General features: G+C 37.4%; 1 protein-coding gene and 1 long non-coding RNA gene across 2 annotated transcripts in view; one reads left to right on the top strand and one right to left on the bottom strand.

The window, feature by feature from the left end:
* LOC112984314 (uncharacterized) overlaps positions 1 to 17,157 on the top strand; it is a 57,951-nt gene that overhangs the window by 14,719 nt on the left and 26,075 nt on the right. The gene's annotated exons all lie outside the window — the stretch shown is intronic.
* Positions 519 to 16,818, bottom strand: LOC112984287 (receptor-interacting serine/threonine-protein kinase 2-like). The gene is made up of 12 exons (XM_026102051.2): positions 16,713 to 16,818; positions 14,042 to 14,222; positions 11,731 to 11,884; positions 11,368 to 11,523; positions 11,072 to 11,220; positions 9,448 to 9,497; positions 8,119 to 8,280; positions 7,228 to 7,313; positions 5,599 to 5,667; positions 4,619 to 4,787; positions 3,502 to 3,666; positions 519 to 2,060 (listed from the first exon to the last, which is right to left on the bottom strand). The coding sequence occupies exons 2-12, from the start codon at positions 14,191 to 14,193 to the stop codon at positions 1,738 to 1,740; spliced, it is 1,635 nt and encodes a 544-aa protein (XP_025957836.2). The 5' UTR covers positions 14,194 to 14,222; positions 16,713 to 16,818; the 3' UTR covers positions 519 to 1,737.

Raw genomic sequence — 17,157 nt, 5'->3', positions numbered from 1 at the left:
ATACTTAAATTAGAAAGCCAAATATGAAGAGAACAAAACCTGTCTGGAAAAATAGACAACTTGTGCACCTACTGGTTTCATGCCAGTTCTTCCATTAACAATTGAGTTTGGGCCTTAGGTCTGGCATCAAATGATATTCTCAAATAGGAAACTGTTTCAAGAAGAAAACAAAAAAAACCCTCCTCCAAACGCCCCAGAACCAAAACTGTTTCCATGTCAAAACAATTATGACAAAATCAGCATAGTTTGCCAGCTGGCACATATTCCATGGAAGTATAAAATGTTCAGCAGAACAACTGAATGGAATTGTTTCTGAAAGCCGATAATTTTTAACAATATTGCTAGTTTCCCTCTTAATAGTCTATACATAATTCCAATAGATGAAAGATTTTCTGTTTTACTCTGAATATCATATACCTTCTAAACATCGTGACAGTAGTTCTATTCCTCATGCATAAGACATCCTTTGGTAGGAAATGTTGAAAATTCCCATTTAAACTGTAGAAAAAATTCAACAGTGATGTTTAGCACCTTTAATAGGCAAAACTATTTTCAATACATTTTGACAGACATTGCTTTAAATCGTAACAATATATCACTTCAAGGCACTCTTAAAGCTTAATAAATTTGTTAAAAAAATTTAGCTAAAGTTTATGGTTCCAGCAGCATTGTAGTACATGAAATAATGAATCCCTTATATCCGAAATGTTCTTAGAGAACACATCATTACCATATTTAAGACTACAACCTCTCAGACTGCCAAATCAGATAAGCAGTTTGAAAGTGCAAAGAGAACAAATGCAATGCAAGGAAACCCAGTATTGTAGTTTTACATATAAAATACTTGTAGCTCATATAACAAATGTTCTCACATTAATCCAGTGCCTTGAAGCTTGAAGTAATCCCACTGTGCCTTCAAAAGCAGTTAGCTTGTATAACCTCCTTTTCATTATAATTAAGATAATCTTACTACTTTCCTATACAGTTCAGCAGAACCACTATTTCAGATGATCAGCTTGGTGTCTCTTCTTCCTGATTTAATTTCACATTTGAACTGCAGACATACTCAGAGAACTGCATGAATATGAGGTATTAAGTTTGTTCAATTTTCCAGATATTTTAAGCCTCACCCCCAAATGTGTTTGCTATCAGTGCCCTATTTTGAGAGTGTATGATCATTTGTGAGTGAAAATAAAATAATTTATCTGCATACTGTAAAATTTCCAAAGCTTTTTTGATGCCCTGTTGAAGAGAGATTTCTTGATTCTTTCTTAAGCTTTTCTCTCTAACAGTTGGCTTGCTTATGAGCTCAGTGAAAGGAAGGGATTTTTTTCCTCCTCATCCAGCACCCTGTTAAGTGCCTTTAGTTGGAAGGATTTAGTAACAGCCTTTCTTCCATAATGTCAGCTCCAAAAACTCATGATCCATTTTGTGCTCTTTCAGAATCAAGTAAATGAGTTGTCATGTGACTTGAAGTATATTTGCTCTGGCACGCATTATAATCCTCCCATTTCTGAGGTCCAAGTTAGAATTTGTTTTACCAGTCTTGGTAATTTCTTCAGGCAGTGGGTAACTTGACGTTTTAATCCAGCTAGCCTTTTCCATTAGAGGACTAAAATCATGGGCTGTAGGAAGGATTGACTTCAGTCAACAGTTATGAGGAATGAACGTGAATCATTGCCATTCCAAACTACCAGTGCTCTGATCCATGTAACAAGCCACAAAAAATAATTCAAGTCACTGCAATAGCCTATTTATCTTAGAAGGACAGTCTGTGCAATGGCTGCTTTGTGCCAAGGGACTGCATTTGCTCACTGAAAGTACAGTCACTACAACCTCTGCTGCCCTCTCTCCAAGGCAAAGACAAGTGTCTAACAGTGCCCGAGCACGGCCAGTCACTGTGGGGTACGAGGTGATTGTTTCATAGTCCACTCGGGACAACATTTGCTGTGAGCGAAGAACATCTAGGATGTGGTTGAGGCGTCCTTCTGTCATGCGGCTCAGTATGGCTTCTCGACGGCAGGTTAGTATTTGACAGCAGTTTCCTTTGCAGCAAGGACCTTGAGTGAAAAAGGAAACAATATGGTGAACTAAGTGCTGTGTTCTTCCATAAGTTGTTAGCAAGTGCATTGACACAGAGAAATGAAGTAACCTCCAGAAATAGAAATTCAGTGGAGAAAAGGAAGGTGATGAGGAAACGTTAGTTTATTTGCACCCTTTGTTCAAAACTAGTACAAAGTATTTGTACTTTTGTTCAAAACTAATGGAGAACAGAATACAGAAAACAATTATTTCTGAAGATTGCTTATTAAGTGATCAGATTGTGTAGTGGGAGGAGATTTTCATTCTTCTAGCATCTGTATTATATTTCTGTATATCTGTATCAAACTTTACTCAAAACAGTCTAGCTTAACCTAGATGAGAAAACTTTGTCCTGTAGAATGTGGAAGTATAGATAATAGCCCAGGTAGTTCAGGATGGCAGACTGTTTGAAACTTGTATTTTCTTGTATTTTGTATTGAAACTGAGAATTTGAATATATGTTGAGGCCACACTGGCAGCAAAACTAATATTCTTGTCAAAATGGTCAAGAGCTCTGGATTCTGCTGCCCCTTTTCATGGACTGGTTAGACTGCATCTATTAGGATGCTTAGTACTGACATTAGGGTTTTAGTGTGGGGTAGATACTGTACACTAAGTGAAAATTAATAAGCAAAGGCCATTGTTACTTTGGAGAGCATGCCTCTGTCATTTTCTGGTTTCTTTCTTTCTACATGAGCTATTCTGTTGGTTTATCCAGAAATTATGTCATTACTCAGTAGTAAATTGAAGTAGAGAAAGACGGCAAGCTAGATGTGAGAGTTACCATAGGCCAGTTTGCAAAAAAGTTGACAAGAAAGTTTGTGAGCTTTTTCCTACAGAAAAGAGATAGGCTTCACCAACCAGAAGCTGATATTTTCTGCCTCTGTTAGTAGGAAAAAGTCAAGACCATTATAGGAAGGGAGAGGAATGGTTCCCCCTGTCCCTTTTCTATAGTCAATAGTTACTTTTTAGAGGTATGAAATACTCAAAGAAAGCTCAAAATAACACAAAGTGCATTTTTCTAGACTTTATTAAACAGTGAATGTATTTCGTATTCACAGTGTGTGTTATATTTTTTGTCTTTTCATTATGGTCCTTTCTAGTCTTTTCAGGCCTGTTTTCAGCCTAAATATGACACTGGAAAGGAACAAGTCAATGTTCTCAGCAGCCAGTGCCTGAACTTCTGAGAACATAAGAATAGTCATACCCCAATAGACTCCTGAGTCATTTTGTTTAGTATTCTGTTTCTCACTGCAGCAACAATGAAATTTGAGTGAGGTATTACACTAAATACCTGAAAATGTGCAAGAAAATTCAGAAAACATGTCATTTGTGTCCTGCAAACTCTAAACACTTAATCACCGACTGTAATCTGACCAAGCAGAATAGTGCCACCTCAGACTGGAAATGGAGTCTCACCTGTCAGTGCTTGCTCAAGACATGTGCTTTGTGGGCTGTGCTGGAGTAGCAGTGGTGGGTCCTTATGGCACAGACTGCTTTCTCTGCCTGTAGTTGGACCAGATAACGGAAAAGCGGAAAAGGAAGGCCCCAGATTTGATTTTCTGCTGTCAGAACCAGGATGATCTAGAAAAATTTAAGATGGGAAAGGTGAGAACATTGAATTGAACAACAACAGGACATAATATATATTAGCCACTGAAAGCCAGCTTGAGAGAAGTTACTTATCACGAGCTGTCCTCTGGGCACTGGATAATTGGTAATTTTTCATAAGAAGATTTGACAAATATTACTATGCACATCTGGTTTTTCAAACCTCAGTAAAACTGCCTTTAGGAATTTGTTTCTGAAGTTATGGAAAATTTTATTCTATCCAAAAGTCTGACAGCTGTTGATCAGAACTAAAGTGCTTGGGAATGCAGAGGCCATTATGATAAGTGAATCAATTTCCAATGGCTCAATTTTTATGTCCGAAGGCATGAGGAATACAGAAGAACATTTAAGGAAGTATTATTTCTTGATACAGATTTAAACACTTTGACAGGATAAATCCACAGGGGAAAGGCAAAGGAAGTTATTTATATGGGAATGGTGACTACCAGGAATTGTTAATATGTTCCTGGAGACATGGTATTTTTAAAATATAACTCCTTTTCTTATTGGCAGATTACAAAAAAGGCATAGTTATTCATGGTGGCACAAGGCAATAGAAACTGCAGCAGTGGGCCCCAGAAAGCACTTGTTCCTGTAGAAACAGTATTCAATGTGTGAAGGAAAGGCAACTGTACATCACAGTCAGGGTTCTATAAAAAAATTCTCTGAAAGAGGCTTTTTGGTATATACACTAAATCAAAAGATTTCAGGGTGCCTTTGGTTTTCTGCAGTGAACCCTTGTGCTTTGAATGACGCTGGCAGAGGGCACAGCTGTACTCTGAGAATGGACAATTGGAAAAATGGAATTACTTGGAATTTCCAAGTAGTTGCAATTGCTTGGAAAATACATGTGAATGTTGAACAACCAGGAATATTTTTCCTTTTTGTAGAGTAGTTAGAGCTGAATATGTTTCAAGGTAGAGACCTTGCTTTGTTGTTGTGTTCCGTGGGATAGTATTTGCCAAAGCAGTCTCAAGAGTATTTTCTCTTCCTGAGTTATTTGCACTGCTGTCAAATAGAATAGCTGACAAGTTTGGCACTACAAAAGGAATTTTCTTGTTGATGACTTGGTTGTTTTTTTGTGGACAGATGATCTGAAAAAGATCAAAATAGAGAAGAATTATCTTCTTGGAAACTTCTATTCAGAGATGTCCTTTCCTAAGCAGTTTTCTTTTGGAATCTAAGGCTGTGTCTGTTGCGGTGGGGTGAAGGGGGCAAGAAAATGCTGAACCTATAAGACTTACTTAGTTCCACTTCAGCTACTTATCATGCAGTGCTGTGGCAGCACAGATCCACAGGCTAACTCTCCTGGATTTTGTTGCTGTCCTTGATGACTTCTGCAGCCCATGCTGCCAACAGTCATGGTGTCACTAGAACATGAGCTGTTTAGCTTAAAGCTAGCTCTGATCCATGCACAAGAGCTCTAGTCCTACCCCTGGATTTTTCTGTATTGGCAGATCTGCCATAAGTGCCAAAATCAATCTGAAAGTGGGAGTTAACTGTATTTTGGAGAGATTACAAAGCAATTGGCCTTGCTCTGTAAGAAAGTTGGTTACAAATGCTAGAATTAAGCTTCGGGCTTTTTTCCCCCCCAGCTGGCATTTTGAAAAGGTCAGAGAAAAGGCCATTTCTTGCCATTTTGATAGGACATCTTCAAGAAGAGGTTCAGAGTGACTCTAAGTGGAGGAATTTGTTTTCCTAAGAGCAACATCAAGATCTGCTGCTTGAAAGGAAGTATAGCAGAGGGCTTCTCTGATGAACTGGACAGCTACCCTGATTAGGGACAAAAAGCTTAAGACATTTTGCTCCGGAGTGTATTATGCATTGTCCTACCTGGCAGGAGAAACATACAGCTTACAAAATACTCTTATAAACAAAACTCTCAAATGCATGCCTTTTACTCACCTCTGAATTGCGTATGCCTGTCTGCAATGTGTATATTTCTGAACCTTTGCATGCATTAAGTGCTGTCTCCTGAAAAAAATAACACAGTAACGGTAGTAAAGCATGTATTTTATCTTTGTTCAATTTACAGCTGTCAAGAGCAAGAATTTATATTGACACTGGGTCATATTCTACCCTTAGGTATGCTGTTGTGTAACAATAAGGTGCTATATGGAACAACTTTGAATTTTAACAGATGTAACAGGGTGTAGAATCTGACAACTCTACCCTGTTACTGTTACTGCTGTTTCCAAATTAATTTAAAAGCTAGTTTTGAATCATGCAAGGAAAGATGAGAATAACCTTATATTGAGATATATATGTGAGCACTGGGCTAGCTATAACATGTTTTCCTTTAAGTATCCAAACAGCAAGGTCATCCTGTATTAAGTACACCAAGCTGTCTGCAATAAGGATGTGTAGATACTTGCAACTTTTTTTTTCCCCGATTTGTATGTCTGCTGCTGATTTGTTCAACTTATTTTTGCATTTTAACACTTCTGAATCAATCTGTTTCCCTCTTAAGTATCTCCAGTAGCTTTTTCAAGTGGTTTTGTACATATTATCACTAGTTTGAACAGTAAATAGTGCTCTTTGCTGATTTAGTCAATGGAAAAATAACACCTTGCTCAAGGGAGTCTACAGCATTAAATTGTTTAGGGATGTATTGCCAAATACTCCATAAATTTCAGTGGTAATTAAGTGACTTAGACTGTAGCTATGTCACCTATTGAAACAATGACCAAGTCTGCTTTATAATCCTAGCATGTGATCACGATATGTAGAAGTAATCCTGAGTGCATTAATGTAAGCAGCTCACATAAGCACAGTAATGAAACTGTAGCAACATGGGCTTAAGAATGGGTTGTGTAAGCACAGATGAAGTCAGAATTCTGATTTAGTGAGTGAAGCACTTGTCACTGCAGCTTCACCGCTATGGCTCTCTAAGCTAGCTAGATAGCACACAGCTATATTTGTGGCAGTCAGATTTCCCATGGCAATGTAGACATATATGGTGTTTGCTGTGTCCCTCAGTTGATACTGTTCCCCATCCATTCCTTCAGTATCAGAGCACCCTCTTAGACCCTAGGGCAAACAGTAGTTGTTTTGTGCTTGATAAAAATCATAGCAGGTCAATTTAGAAGCAGTGAACAGAAGAGTGTTGATACTGGCATTGCTGCAGCACCATCCAGGTTCTGGAATAAATATCCTCTAACCATTTCTTACATCTGAAATTAGCCTTGGTTCTAGACCTAATCTGATCTACTTGAGACTTGTTCTCACTCGCATGGATTTACCAATCTTACTACACCTGCTGGCTAGAAAGTAGTGATCACATTCTTATAATCTCAGGTAGCAATTGGCAAAGTGTTTCCAGAGGACAGGCTAGAGAATTAGCCCTATGTTTAACCTCCCAGTATCTATCTTCTCCAATTGCTGAATGAACATGAGAAGCTCGAAGGTACTCTCCATCTTTCTGGCATGTCTGAAAAAGCAATGAAGACCAAACATTTTCTGTCCGTGAATCACAAAGATTGTTATAAATCAGGCAATGTTCTTGTATGGGAACCAGCTTAGTTTTGCACTAACCTTTGCATCCATCAGGTTGTAGATTGCAGTGGAAATTGCCTCCTTATTTATACTAGTCAAAATTCCCTTTAGAAGGTCTGTGCATTCTGCAGAAGGAATAAAGCATTTTAAATACCACAGGTTACATTTAAAAATATGTGTATATTTCTGCATCATAGTTAGTTGCATGTACTGCACCTAACTTTTCAAGTCTATTGAATGTTAACTTTGCTATTATATTGAGTAGCTGCTAGTAGATGAGATCAATTTAATGCAACTTCTCCCTGGTACTTCCACTTGGATTGCTTTTTGAACTGATATTAAAGAACAATTAAAGAAAATGTGCTTTTAATGTGACTTAAGTGTTCGTACAGATGTAGTGCACTTATCTGCAAAAGCTTTGAACATGATTCTATAAAGTTATCACAATAAAACTATATGCAAATTGCTTCCCTAGCTCTTGAATGTACAGCTTTGAAAATCTGATCAACAGTCCTCAAATAACAGGGTTTTAACATTTCTTGGCTATATTTCTAGGGACAGAGGATAAGTATAAATTAACACAGATCCATGACCATAAACAATGCTAGCACACTTTGAAGGGAGCTCGTTACACATGAAGAACAAGAAATGCTGAAGAGAGGTTGATCTTTGTTAAAATAGTACAGAGTTGACAATATCCCTTCCTTTCTTTGTATGCAATTTTCTACATTATACTAAAAAGTTTGGAGATAAGTAAACCACCTCTGGGAGGAAACTTTAGTTAAAAAAAAAAAAAAAATACAGTACTCTGATGATGATCCAGAGACTGCTTTGCCTTCTACTTCAGTTGTTTAGTGTGCTAAAGCAAACTCTCAAAAAGGATTTATCTCCATTGCAAATCCTGCAAAGATAGCAAATCCAGAAAGTTACCTCTGACATGTGGCCTGTAATCTGGTTCTTGATGCCAGCACAGAACGATGAGGTGCAACAGTCTGTTCCTCTGTGGCAAATTGCTTGGTATAAACTTTGCTGAAATCTCAGGACGCAAACCACTACAGACTTTTGTCAAAACTTCCAGCAAGGTTTTGTGGCCTGCAATTTACAGAAAAATGTCAGTGAAAAATATTGAAGACCTCAGAATTCTTTTAAAATGTATTCAGCATAAGTTATTTTGTGTATTTGAAAACATAGTCTGCTTTTAAAGCAAAAATAGAGACCTGTTAACACTGTTGTAAATAGATCTGCTAACCTTTAACAGTAACCGTAGCTACATTGCAACAGGTCATTTCTTGATAAAGAATTCCATCCAAATAAGTCACAAATGGATATGTCTACATGCTTTGTAAACTACATGCACAAATACCTTAGATATACGTGCCATTATTATGGATATGTCTTAAGCACACAGTTTTGTATGAGGCCATACACCTGCATTATAAGAATATAAATCCTGTTGTACAAAAAGTAAACTAGTTACTCTGGGCAGCCACAAGATGGCAACCACAAGTAAAAGCTGTATGAATATTAACATAATATTCTATGCAGTATTTTTAATATGTCCTTCTCAGCCTGCAAAATATAGGAGTCCTTTAAATCAGTTTTGCCAGAAAAAAAGCCTGTACCAAAGAACCTTTTCTTTGGTCTCCACCTCCATAAAATGGGGATCATTCTTAGACCACGACAGATATTACACAGTGCTTTGTAAACCAAGTTCTTTAAAACTGCTCCCTTTCATCTACCAGGATAAAGAAAGCAAGTTTCAAGGCTTCCTGAAGAGCATTTAGCACAAGCCAGCATTTCTTGGATCTGAAATTCAGAGCAACTTTAAAAATGGACTAGAAGACTCAGTTCTGCTCCTCCAGTAAGCTACCTGCCACTGAACTGTTGCCACTGAACTGTTGCCTGATTTAAAATGTTGACTGTCACAAATATGAAAGGGTATTGTTTCTCACTAAAGGTAGGCATAAAACTCAATTCTGAGAGTAACAAGAGTGCTTCAGCAAACAGAGATAAATAATAAAAGTGAGACAAGAATCTACATCTTTCCCCTGAAGAAAAAATCAGCTGCTTTGGAAACAACAAGGATTTGTTGACTTCTGGGTCCCATAATGTGGAGCTATGCACTGTGACAGTGATATAAGGCAAAGGGACATCTGAAACAACAGTACTATTTGCATCATAATTTCCCTAAGATAAAGGAGTTGGTGGAAAAAATTAAGAGGAGACATAAAATCAGACATGAAACACAGAGATAAATACCTTCAAAAGGTTTCTGTCTGCTAAGGCTCTCCCAACACAGTATTCCAAAACTAGAAAGAAAGAACAGTGAAAGAATGCTTATTAGTTGGGAAGTCTGTGTTCTCATTATTTCCCAAAAATGAGTATATTGGTTTGAAAGACAGGGATTTTTCAAGACAAAGTCTATCCAAGTCTTTCCCGAGTCCAGGAGATTCTTTTCCCTGCATTATTAAGGTTCAGTTACCAACTGATTTGCTTTTACAAAATAATAAGGTACAATTAGAATTGCATTTCAGGTAAAAATCTAAATTTGCCCTTATGAATTTCAAAACATTTTCGTCTCCTTTCTCCTTCATTTTTGTTGTTTTCAACTAATTTAAATAGCAACAAAACGAGCTGGACATTACAGCAGGTAGTGACCAGGGTATCAGTCAGTTAACCTATAAAGAACTTGATCTTGACCCACTGTGTCTCTGTTTCAGCAGATTTTGATTGATATTTCCACATACAGCCTGCAATCACTTTTACTTAAATACCTTCTAGGAAAATATTAGTGTAATATGGACATCCATGTAACTTACATGTAGTTAAGTAATATTTGACATATGACACACACTTTTGTTTTCCTATTGCACCACCATCTAGACATACACCTGTCTAATGCACTGAGTCACATCTGAGCATCTAAAATTAAACAGGGAATGACACACTGGAAAATGAATTGTGCCACCTGAAAGTAAGTCTCCACTCTTCCCTGTGCTGAAATATTGTGTTTATGAGCAGCATCAGATTAGTCACATCATTTATAGGTATCCTGAAGTGTAGACATTGCATGTTTCATCTTAGTGCCTTCCTCTGTGGCAGTGAAACAGGAGTTCAATTTGTTGTCTCCAGAAAAGATAAAAGCTCTGAGGACAGAAGACCAGTCATGCTTAGAAGTTATTTATAATGTTAGTCCACAGGCTGTGTATGCCTCTTGTAATGATGTATGTCCATACAGCCAATAGTTGCAGTTTTGGATATTGTCTCATTTGTTGAGGCAATTATGAAGTATATTACATGTCCAAAAGGTGCATGTGGTGACAGAGTAGATAAGTGATTTATATGAAGGAGGAATATTAAGTTAAAAGTTATTAATGCTTGAGTGGCTCAGTAAACTATACTGGGAGAGATTCCATGAGACATTAATGGGACACTGTTGAGAAAAAGGTCTTATTTTTAGGTGGCCTTATCTTCTTGGGTATCCTGAATGGCCACCTGAATGTCAGCAATTCTTCCTGAAATGAAGTCCAACAATAGTTCACACTTAGAAACAATATGAATTGTAGTTACTAGGTTTCTAAATGTATATGAAAAAGTTGTACCAGCTGTTTTGGCACTATGTTACACTTTTTTCAACATTTAGGTCCATTATATAAATATTAATATAAAAGAATTCTAAGAACAGTTCTTAACTTTAGTATATTGCTCAAATATGAGGAATTTCAAATTTAATTCACTGCTGTAATAGGCCTGTAGAATACTATCCAAATGCATTATGTAGATTTGGTATTTTTATTGTAGTGGCTTTGAAAACAAGCATTTTAGCAACATTATGGAAGGTAGCAAGGATTAGGTATGACCTGCTGTTAGAAATCCCATTCACCTGTAAATATCACCTTCCTGTGAAGGAAAACCTCCTTCAAATATTTCAGGAGAAAGGTACACTAAATCCTGGCAGTTTCTGTGATTGCAGTTCTGCAGGTCTGACCTCCGTTGCTCTTTCCTCCAGTAGGTTAGACCATAATCTGATATCTACAGAGATGGGAGAAAAAGTAAATTTTAATAATGATACCTCAGTCTTGGTATTAAATGTTGATCGTTAGAATAAATATATGCAGTGACAGGACAATCACTGGGTTTACATAAACAGGCTATAGGCTAAAAGAAAAAAGTTCCCACCTTGCCTCTGTACTGTGCATCCAGAAGGACATTGGAAGGCTTAAGGCTGCCATGGCAGAAGGCAGGCCCGAGGCTGTGAAGGTAATGCAGTCCTTCAGCCACATCCGATAGGATCCTTATGAGTAAGGGAAATGGAAGCTCTGGGTACAGCTGACGCTAAGTAACACAAAGTACAGGTGTTGGTAATGTGGAAATGCTACTATTCACATTTAATTGCCAGTAAGCAAAAGTGCAATACAGCAGCTAAATAGTAGACTGTGACTACTGTCCATCACTGTCCATAATTACGTGCCAATTGTTCTCTGTTGGCTTAGCTTGTAAATCATTTTATCACATAAAAGATAGATAACTTCTTTTGTGTACCTCATGGATGAGGGAATGGAGGGATCCATTGCTCATCCATTCAGTCACTGTTCCCACAAGTCCATGGCACTGGTAAATCCCCAGAGAAGGTAGGAGACGTTCAGACTGGTAGTGTCGGATGTCTGCTATATCCTGAAGCAGCAACTTCCACTCCCTGTAACAAATAGCAAGGCTTAGAGGCAGTTTGGACAGAGGAATTTCAGCTAGAGGTGGGATAGAGTGAGATATGGGAATGAAAGATAACTGTATGGTTAGTAGCATTCTCTTAGTTTGTGTTCAATAATACCAATATTTTATTGTCTACCAACCAATTCGAAGAAAATTGACCAATACCTTTTGTAGTGTAGTTTCCTAATGTAATATGGAAGAGCTCTAGGTGCATTAATATGTCTGAGCACAGTTTAAAGCAGGATGTGAAATGCAAAGGCAGGAGAAAGCTGTATTATATAAAATGCTAGATAAAAAAAAAAAAGAAAAAAAATCAAGTTTTCTCCCTACTGTCCTTTTATCCTTTTGCTGTTAGCGATACCCTCTCTTACAAGGAAGTTATGGTCTTCCCTGCTTATCTGATAGGACCATGTCAAAGCATGATATAAAACAAGCCAAATTCCGACTTAATGTCAACAGTGTCACTCTAGTAACTTTGTAAAATTTGATTTCAGTTTGTCTGCAGTTGGATTGTAGCCTCGAATTCAAATGGAAAGTATTTACAAAAAACAATGAAGCTTTGCTTTGATCATCATTATCAGAAAAGTAAAACTTCACTTAAGGGCTTCAGTTACTTCTTTGTGCACAGCAAACACTGAACTGCAAATTCAATTTTGTGTTTTCATGGAAAATAACAGAACTACTGCTATAGGTTCAACTTTCTTTACTGTGTATCTGATTTTAAAGATCTGATTATCTCTATGCTATTTCTGAAAATACATTGGAATTCACTCAAAATTCAATTTATATCAACAGATCTAGAGGTTACTTTATTTATTCTAACCAATCTTTGCACTGGGACTTCAGTTTCAGTTTTTCGTATTTGCTGTGTTGATTCACAAGTCTATAAACTAATCTCTGGAACTGATTTACAGCTCCCTGTGTTTTTATTCTTATTTCCACAAATCTGAAATATTTACCATTGGCACATAGCTAGAAGGTCTGCAGGCAGAGTAGAATGCAGCTTATTGTCCCAGTATTCGTATACTCTATCTGGTGTAAACTGGAGATCAGAATGGTAGAAGGAGAGAAAAAAGCAGAATACCAGCTTAAGTCTTAGGGAGCAAGTTTGAGTGAAAAGATGCCAAATCAGAATAGCCTGTTAAATTCAAAAGAGAGAATAAAAAGTTGATTTCTTTATAACTTGATTTAACTATTTTTTTAAGAAAATGTAGAGAGAGGATGGAGGGAACAATTACTTTTTTCTTTAAACAAACTATCAAACAAATAACTTTGGTTCAGATTACAAAATTACTGAACTTCTATTGCCTTAAAAACAAGCAAAATACCCCCCCGCCCAATTTTTAATTGAAGATGATAATTCAAAAAGCAAATGCTGCCAGAAGTCAGGAGCAGTTAAAGTTTTATCTGATATACTGTTTTTTCCTCCCCTGTCTTTATAATGGAATAAATTAAATACTATGTGTTCCACTAGGACACTATACATGTCAACATTCTCAGTTAACAAATGAGCTCTAACAGTCCTTAGGTGTACATCAGACACACTTTTTTTGATAGAGGGAGTCAGGTCAACGCATTTTCTAAAATGCTTTGGTCTTGCATCATCAGAAATAGTACCGGGTTATTCTCGGAAACTTTCTGTTCTTTTGTTTGTTAGCACATTGGAATTCTGTAGGCGATAGGCTGACGCCCATCGGTTGCTGCTAGTTTGTTTTTATAATTACCACATCACATGCATCTCACTGCTCTGTAACCCTGATCATTATCCCTCCCTCCTACCATTTCTGTGCTCCTTCTTCCGTACTAGCTGCTTTATATGAAAATAACTGAGATCTCTTCAGGGCTCTGCAGGAGTATGTTATACTGTGACATGCTGAGTACTGATCCGAGTGTGCATTAGTATAGCAGAAATAATTAATGACTTTAGAATTAAGCCCTACTTTTATAACATTTGTAAAAATTCACTGAGCTCATTTCTCAGTGTAACTGCCTCCACATTGCCTTGTGGCTAGTTGCAATCCCTAGGAATGGAGAGGTGATGAGGGATCAGATGATCCTGGGCATGCCACAATTCATTCTGGTGCCATCACTGCAGTTTTTTGCTGCCGATCTGTATTGGTCGTAGGCCAGATAAGACACTTACCTGTCTGTAGTATTCTGAGTGGTCAGCAGCTTCACCGAGATGTGAATATTCCAAGGAACGTGAAAGGCTTTGAGTGCAAAGCCCGAGGCTGTCCTGGTCAGGGTAAAGCTATCCAAATCTTCCTGGGATATTACAGGCAATGATTTGGCCATTTCCTGATTGCAGGCCTGGGTAAAAAAATCTGCAGAAGAGGAAAAAAGATGTTTTTAGGCCTACTTTTTCTCACTACTACCAAAGCACTGCACCAACCCATACTTCGGAAATACTCTTCACCCTAATCCAGTAGGTTTCCTTTTACTGTTCTCTGGGTCAGATTTTTCTTATAAAGACAGGGAAAGTATACAGATTGCAGAAGAGTGTCTGAACCATAACTTACCATCTGAGGTTGCAAGGCTAATTAGTTGCTCCATACTATTTCCATCTGATCACTTTGAAATGTAGATCCATTATTTATAATATAAAAGGTGATTTTGAAATGATATTGAAATATGTAGGCAAAACCAAATAGCTTACAGTTACATGCTAGACAGAAATAGTTTCCCCCACTTTTCATGGATACAATGCAATTTTTCAATAACCAATGCCAGTCCATGTTCTGCATCACTGCTTCATATGTTATTTAATATGATACCACATGTCAATACAAAAGTGAGGTAATGGATCACATTTCCTGCTGCTGTAAACTGGCAGAACTCTGTTAAATAGAACCGTGTCTGTACAGCAGCCACTAATTTGGCATACAGTGTATATTTTTATATATATATATGAATATATTTGACATAGACAAAGTACATGACAGTACACATGGATGAGAGATAACCAACCTCTGCAAAGCATCACCTGTGCTACTGCAGGAGTAACACATTCTCAATGATGCCTCAAAGATATTTTAGAAACAGATAATCAAAGGTTAATGGTGAACAAACAAAATGAGAGCAAGCAAAGAAAACGGATGGAGTGAAGTAAGTCATTCATAAGGAATACTGCAAGACAGGTAGTCAGTGCATCAAAAGTACTCAAACTGGAATACTCCCTGCCGGGTCTAGTAGATCTGTGCTAGAAAAGAAAATCCATGAGGGAAGTGAAGTAACAGGGCCAAAAATTTTGAAGTAATTAGTAAGGACTGTTGAGAGAGAACTGTACACTTCTATAAGAAGGGCTCAATAAAAAGAGGTTCTGAGATGCAGAAGGCTTGCAAGTCTTCTGACTTCGGGCAGATCACTTAAAGACAGTTCTCCATGTGTAAAATAGAAATATGAACTTGAAGATAAATTAACCTGTGCTGTCATAGCTGAACTGCTTCTAGTTCCTGGCCAATATATTTTCAGTTAATCTCAGCATCTCTGTTGTGCCATGTAGACATTTTCACAGTCACAGTGGGGTGCTAAGCTCAGCTTTGCATGTAACTAGAATCAGAATGCAAATAATAAAAATACCATAGCTGATTTGCCCTAAAAGCTGCAATAGTATCTGATTTTTGATAGGAAAGGACAGTAAACTTTCTACTTTTTATTATGTTACTGTAATTTGAAAGCAACAGCTGCCATAAATGGATCAATTACAGTTAGTTAATAAAGAATAAATGAAATATGGCATGAGGCAGACAGACAGGTTAATAGTTTGATAAAATTACAACGGGCTCCTCTGAATGAAGATAAATTTCCAAATGAGCCATTTATCCTTTAAAGATGATAAAGACAAAGCATGCATATCTAAAAATCCCAAATTTAATGGAGGCAGTCAAGAAGCTGGCAGAAGCAAAATTATCTCACATTTTGTCTATATACTAAGATAAATAACGTTTAAATAATCAAAATAATTTACTTGGACCTCCAAATACAGGACAAAGAAGATCTACTAATGAATACAGCATCTAAACCATTCCTGAATATGTCTATTAATATTTCAGATGGAACTGGGTAAAGCTATAATAATGTTTGAAGCTCTTGCTAACTGGTGGTTTAGATAAAAATAAAAACCTAGCCTTCAGCTCCTATTTTGGATTTGCAAAACCTAACTTGACTAGAAATTTTTGTAAAAGCAGATTGAAACACACTTTTATCTTCATGAGTTACAAACCATCACATGTCAAGCAATATTTTCCCTATATCAGGGTTTGTGCATCTGTTTCCACACCGGGACTTAGAGCAGTTTGCTGATTATCCCCGAAAGAGAGTTTGACCCTAAACTCAGAGATCTTTTGCTTATCCAAGGTGCCACTGAAATAGTTGGAGGGAATAATCATGGAATATGAGACTATTTAATGCAGGTACAGATAACAAAATCTCTCTAACTCCCAGACTGAAAGTTTAGTACTAAAGCCATTTTTTTCAATAGTTCTGCTCATCTGAATGCTTTTTCTTGTAGACTTTTTAAAAAGTTCAGTATCAAACCACAAAACCAATATTTCTTAAGTTACTTTTGCAATGAAGGTTTTTTTTATTATTTTTAATGAGACACCAAAAGTCTCAGTACACCTTTGTCATCTTCTCCCAGTCAGGGAGGGTAAGAGATTGCTGTGAAACAATTTATTCCAAGTTTATAATTCTAAAGGTAACTTTAAAAGTAAATCATAGTGAGGATATTTTGCTTAGTATGAGAGAAACTTTTCTGCATTACAGTAACATTTGAACATCCAAGTAAAGAAAATTGAAAACAAAATACAACTTACCTCCAGAAACACGGGCGTAAAAACTCTGGAGCAGCCTGGTGACACTGCTGCGGACGCAGGCTGTGAGCCTGCTCTGAACCTCCGGCACGCCCAGCCCAGCTTTCCTGCCCCTGAGTCAGCTGCACTATTTGTCTCTCTGCCTATTGGCTGCTTGCAAACCTCTAACATCTGCTGGTAGGGTAGAAAAGCTGCAACTCTTCAATGCCTGCAGATGTCTCTTCACAAGCTGATTTGGCAGTTGCCCATAACAAGTGGAAAAGATTACAGAAAAAGAGGTTGGCTTGTTACTTTTTGTTGATGGAGAATGCCAGGAAGGAAAGAAAGCAATACAGCGATGAAAAACACCTTACTGGATCCAGTCCAAATGTGGACGATGTGTAGGGCTTTATGCAGACTTTGCAGCTGATACTGTCTCTGCGGTAGATTAAACCCCCAGCACAGGTAC

This window comes from Dromaius novaehollandiae, chromosome 13 (assembly GCF_036370855.1).
Source record: "Dromaius novaehollandiae isolate bDroNov1 chromosome 13, bDroNov1.hap1, whole genome shotgun sequence".
Lineage (NCBI taxonomy): Eukaryota > Metazoa > Chordata > Aves > Casuariiformes > Dromaiidae > Dromaius > Dromaius novaehollandiae.
Note: the sequence above shows the minus strand (reverse complement) of the source record. Positions and strands in the feature narration are given on the sequence as shown.

What these genes read in the sequence shown, in the direction of transcription:
- LOC112984287 (XM_026102051.2), bottom strand. Translation starts at nt 14,193, where the DNA reads ATGGCCAAATCATTGCCTGTAATATCCCAGGAAGATTTGGATAGCTTT. An exon ending in CAGACAGAAACCTTTTGAAG is followed by an intron (nt 8,281 to 9,447) that starts GTATTTATCTCT and finishes TGTAAATTGCAG; the next exon opens with GCCACAAAACCTTGCTGGAA. An exon ending in TTACAGGCCACATGTCAGAG is followed by an intron (nt 7,314 to 8,118) that starts GTAACTTTCTGG and finishes TTCCTTCTGCAG; the next exon opens with AATGCACAGACCTTCTAAAG.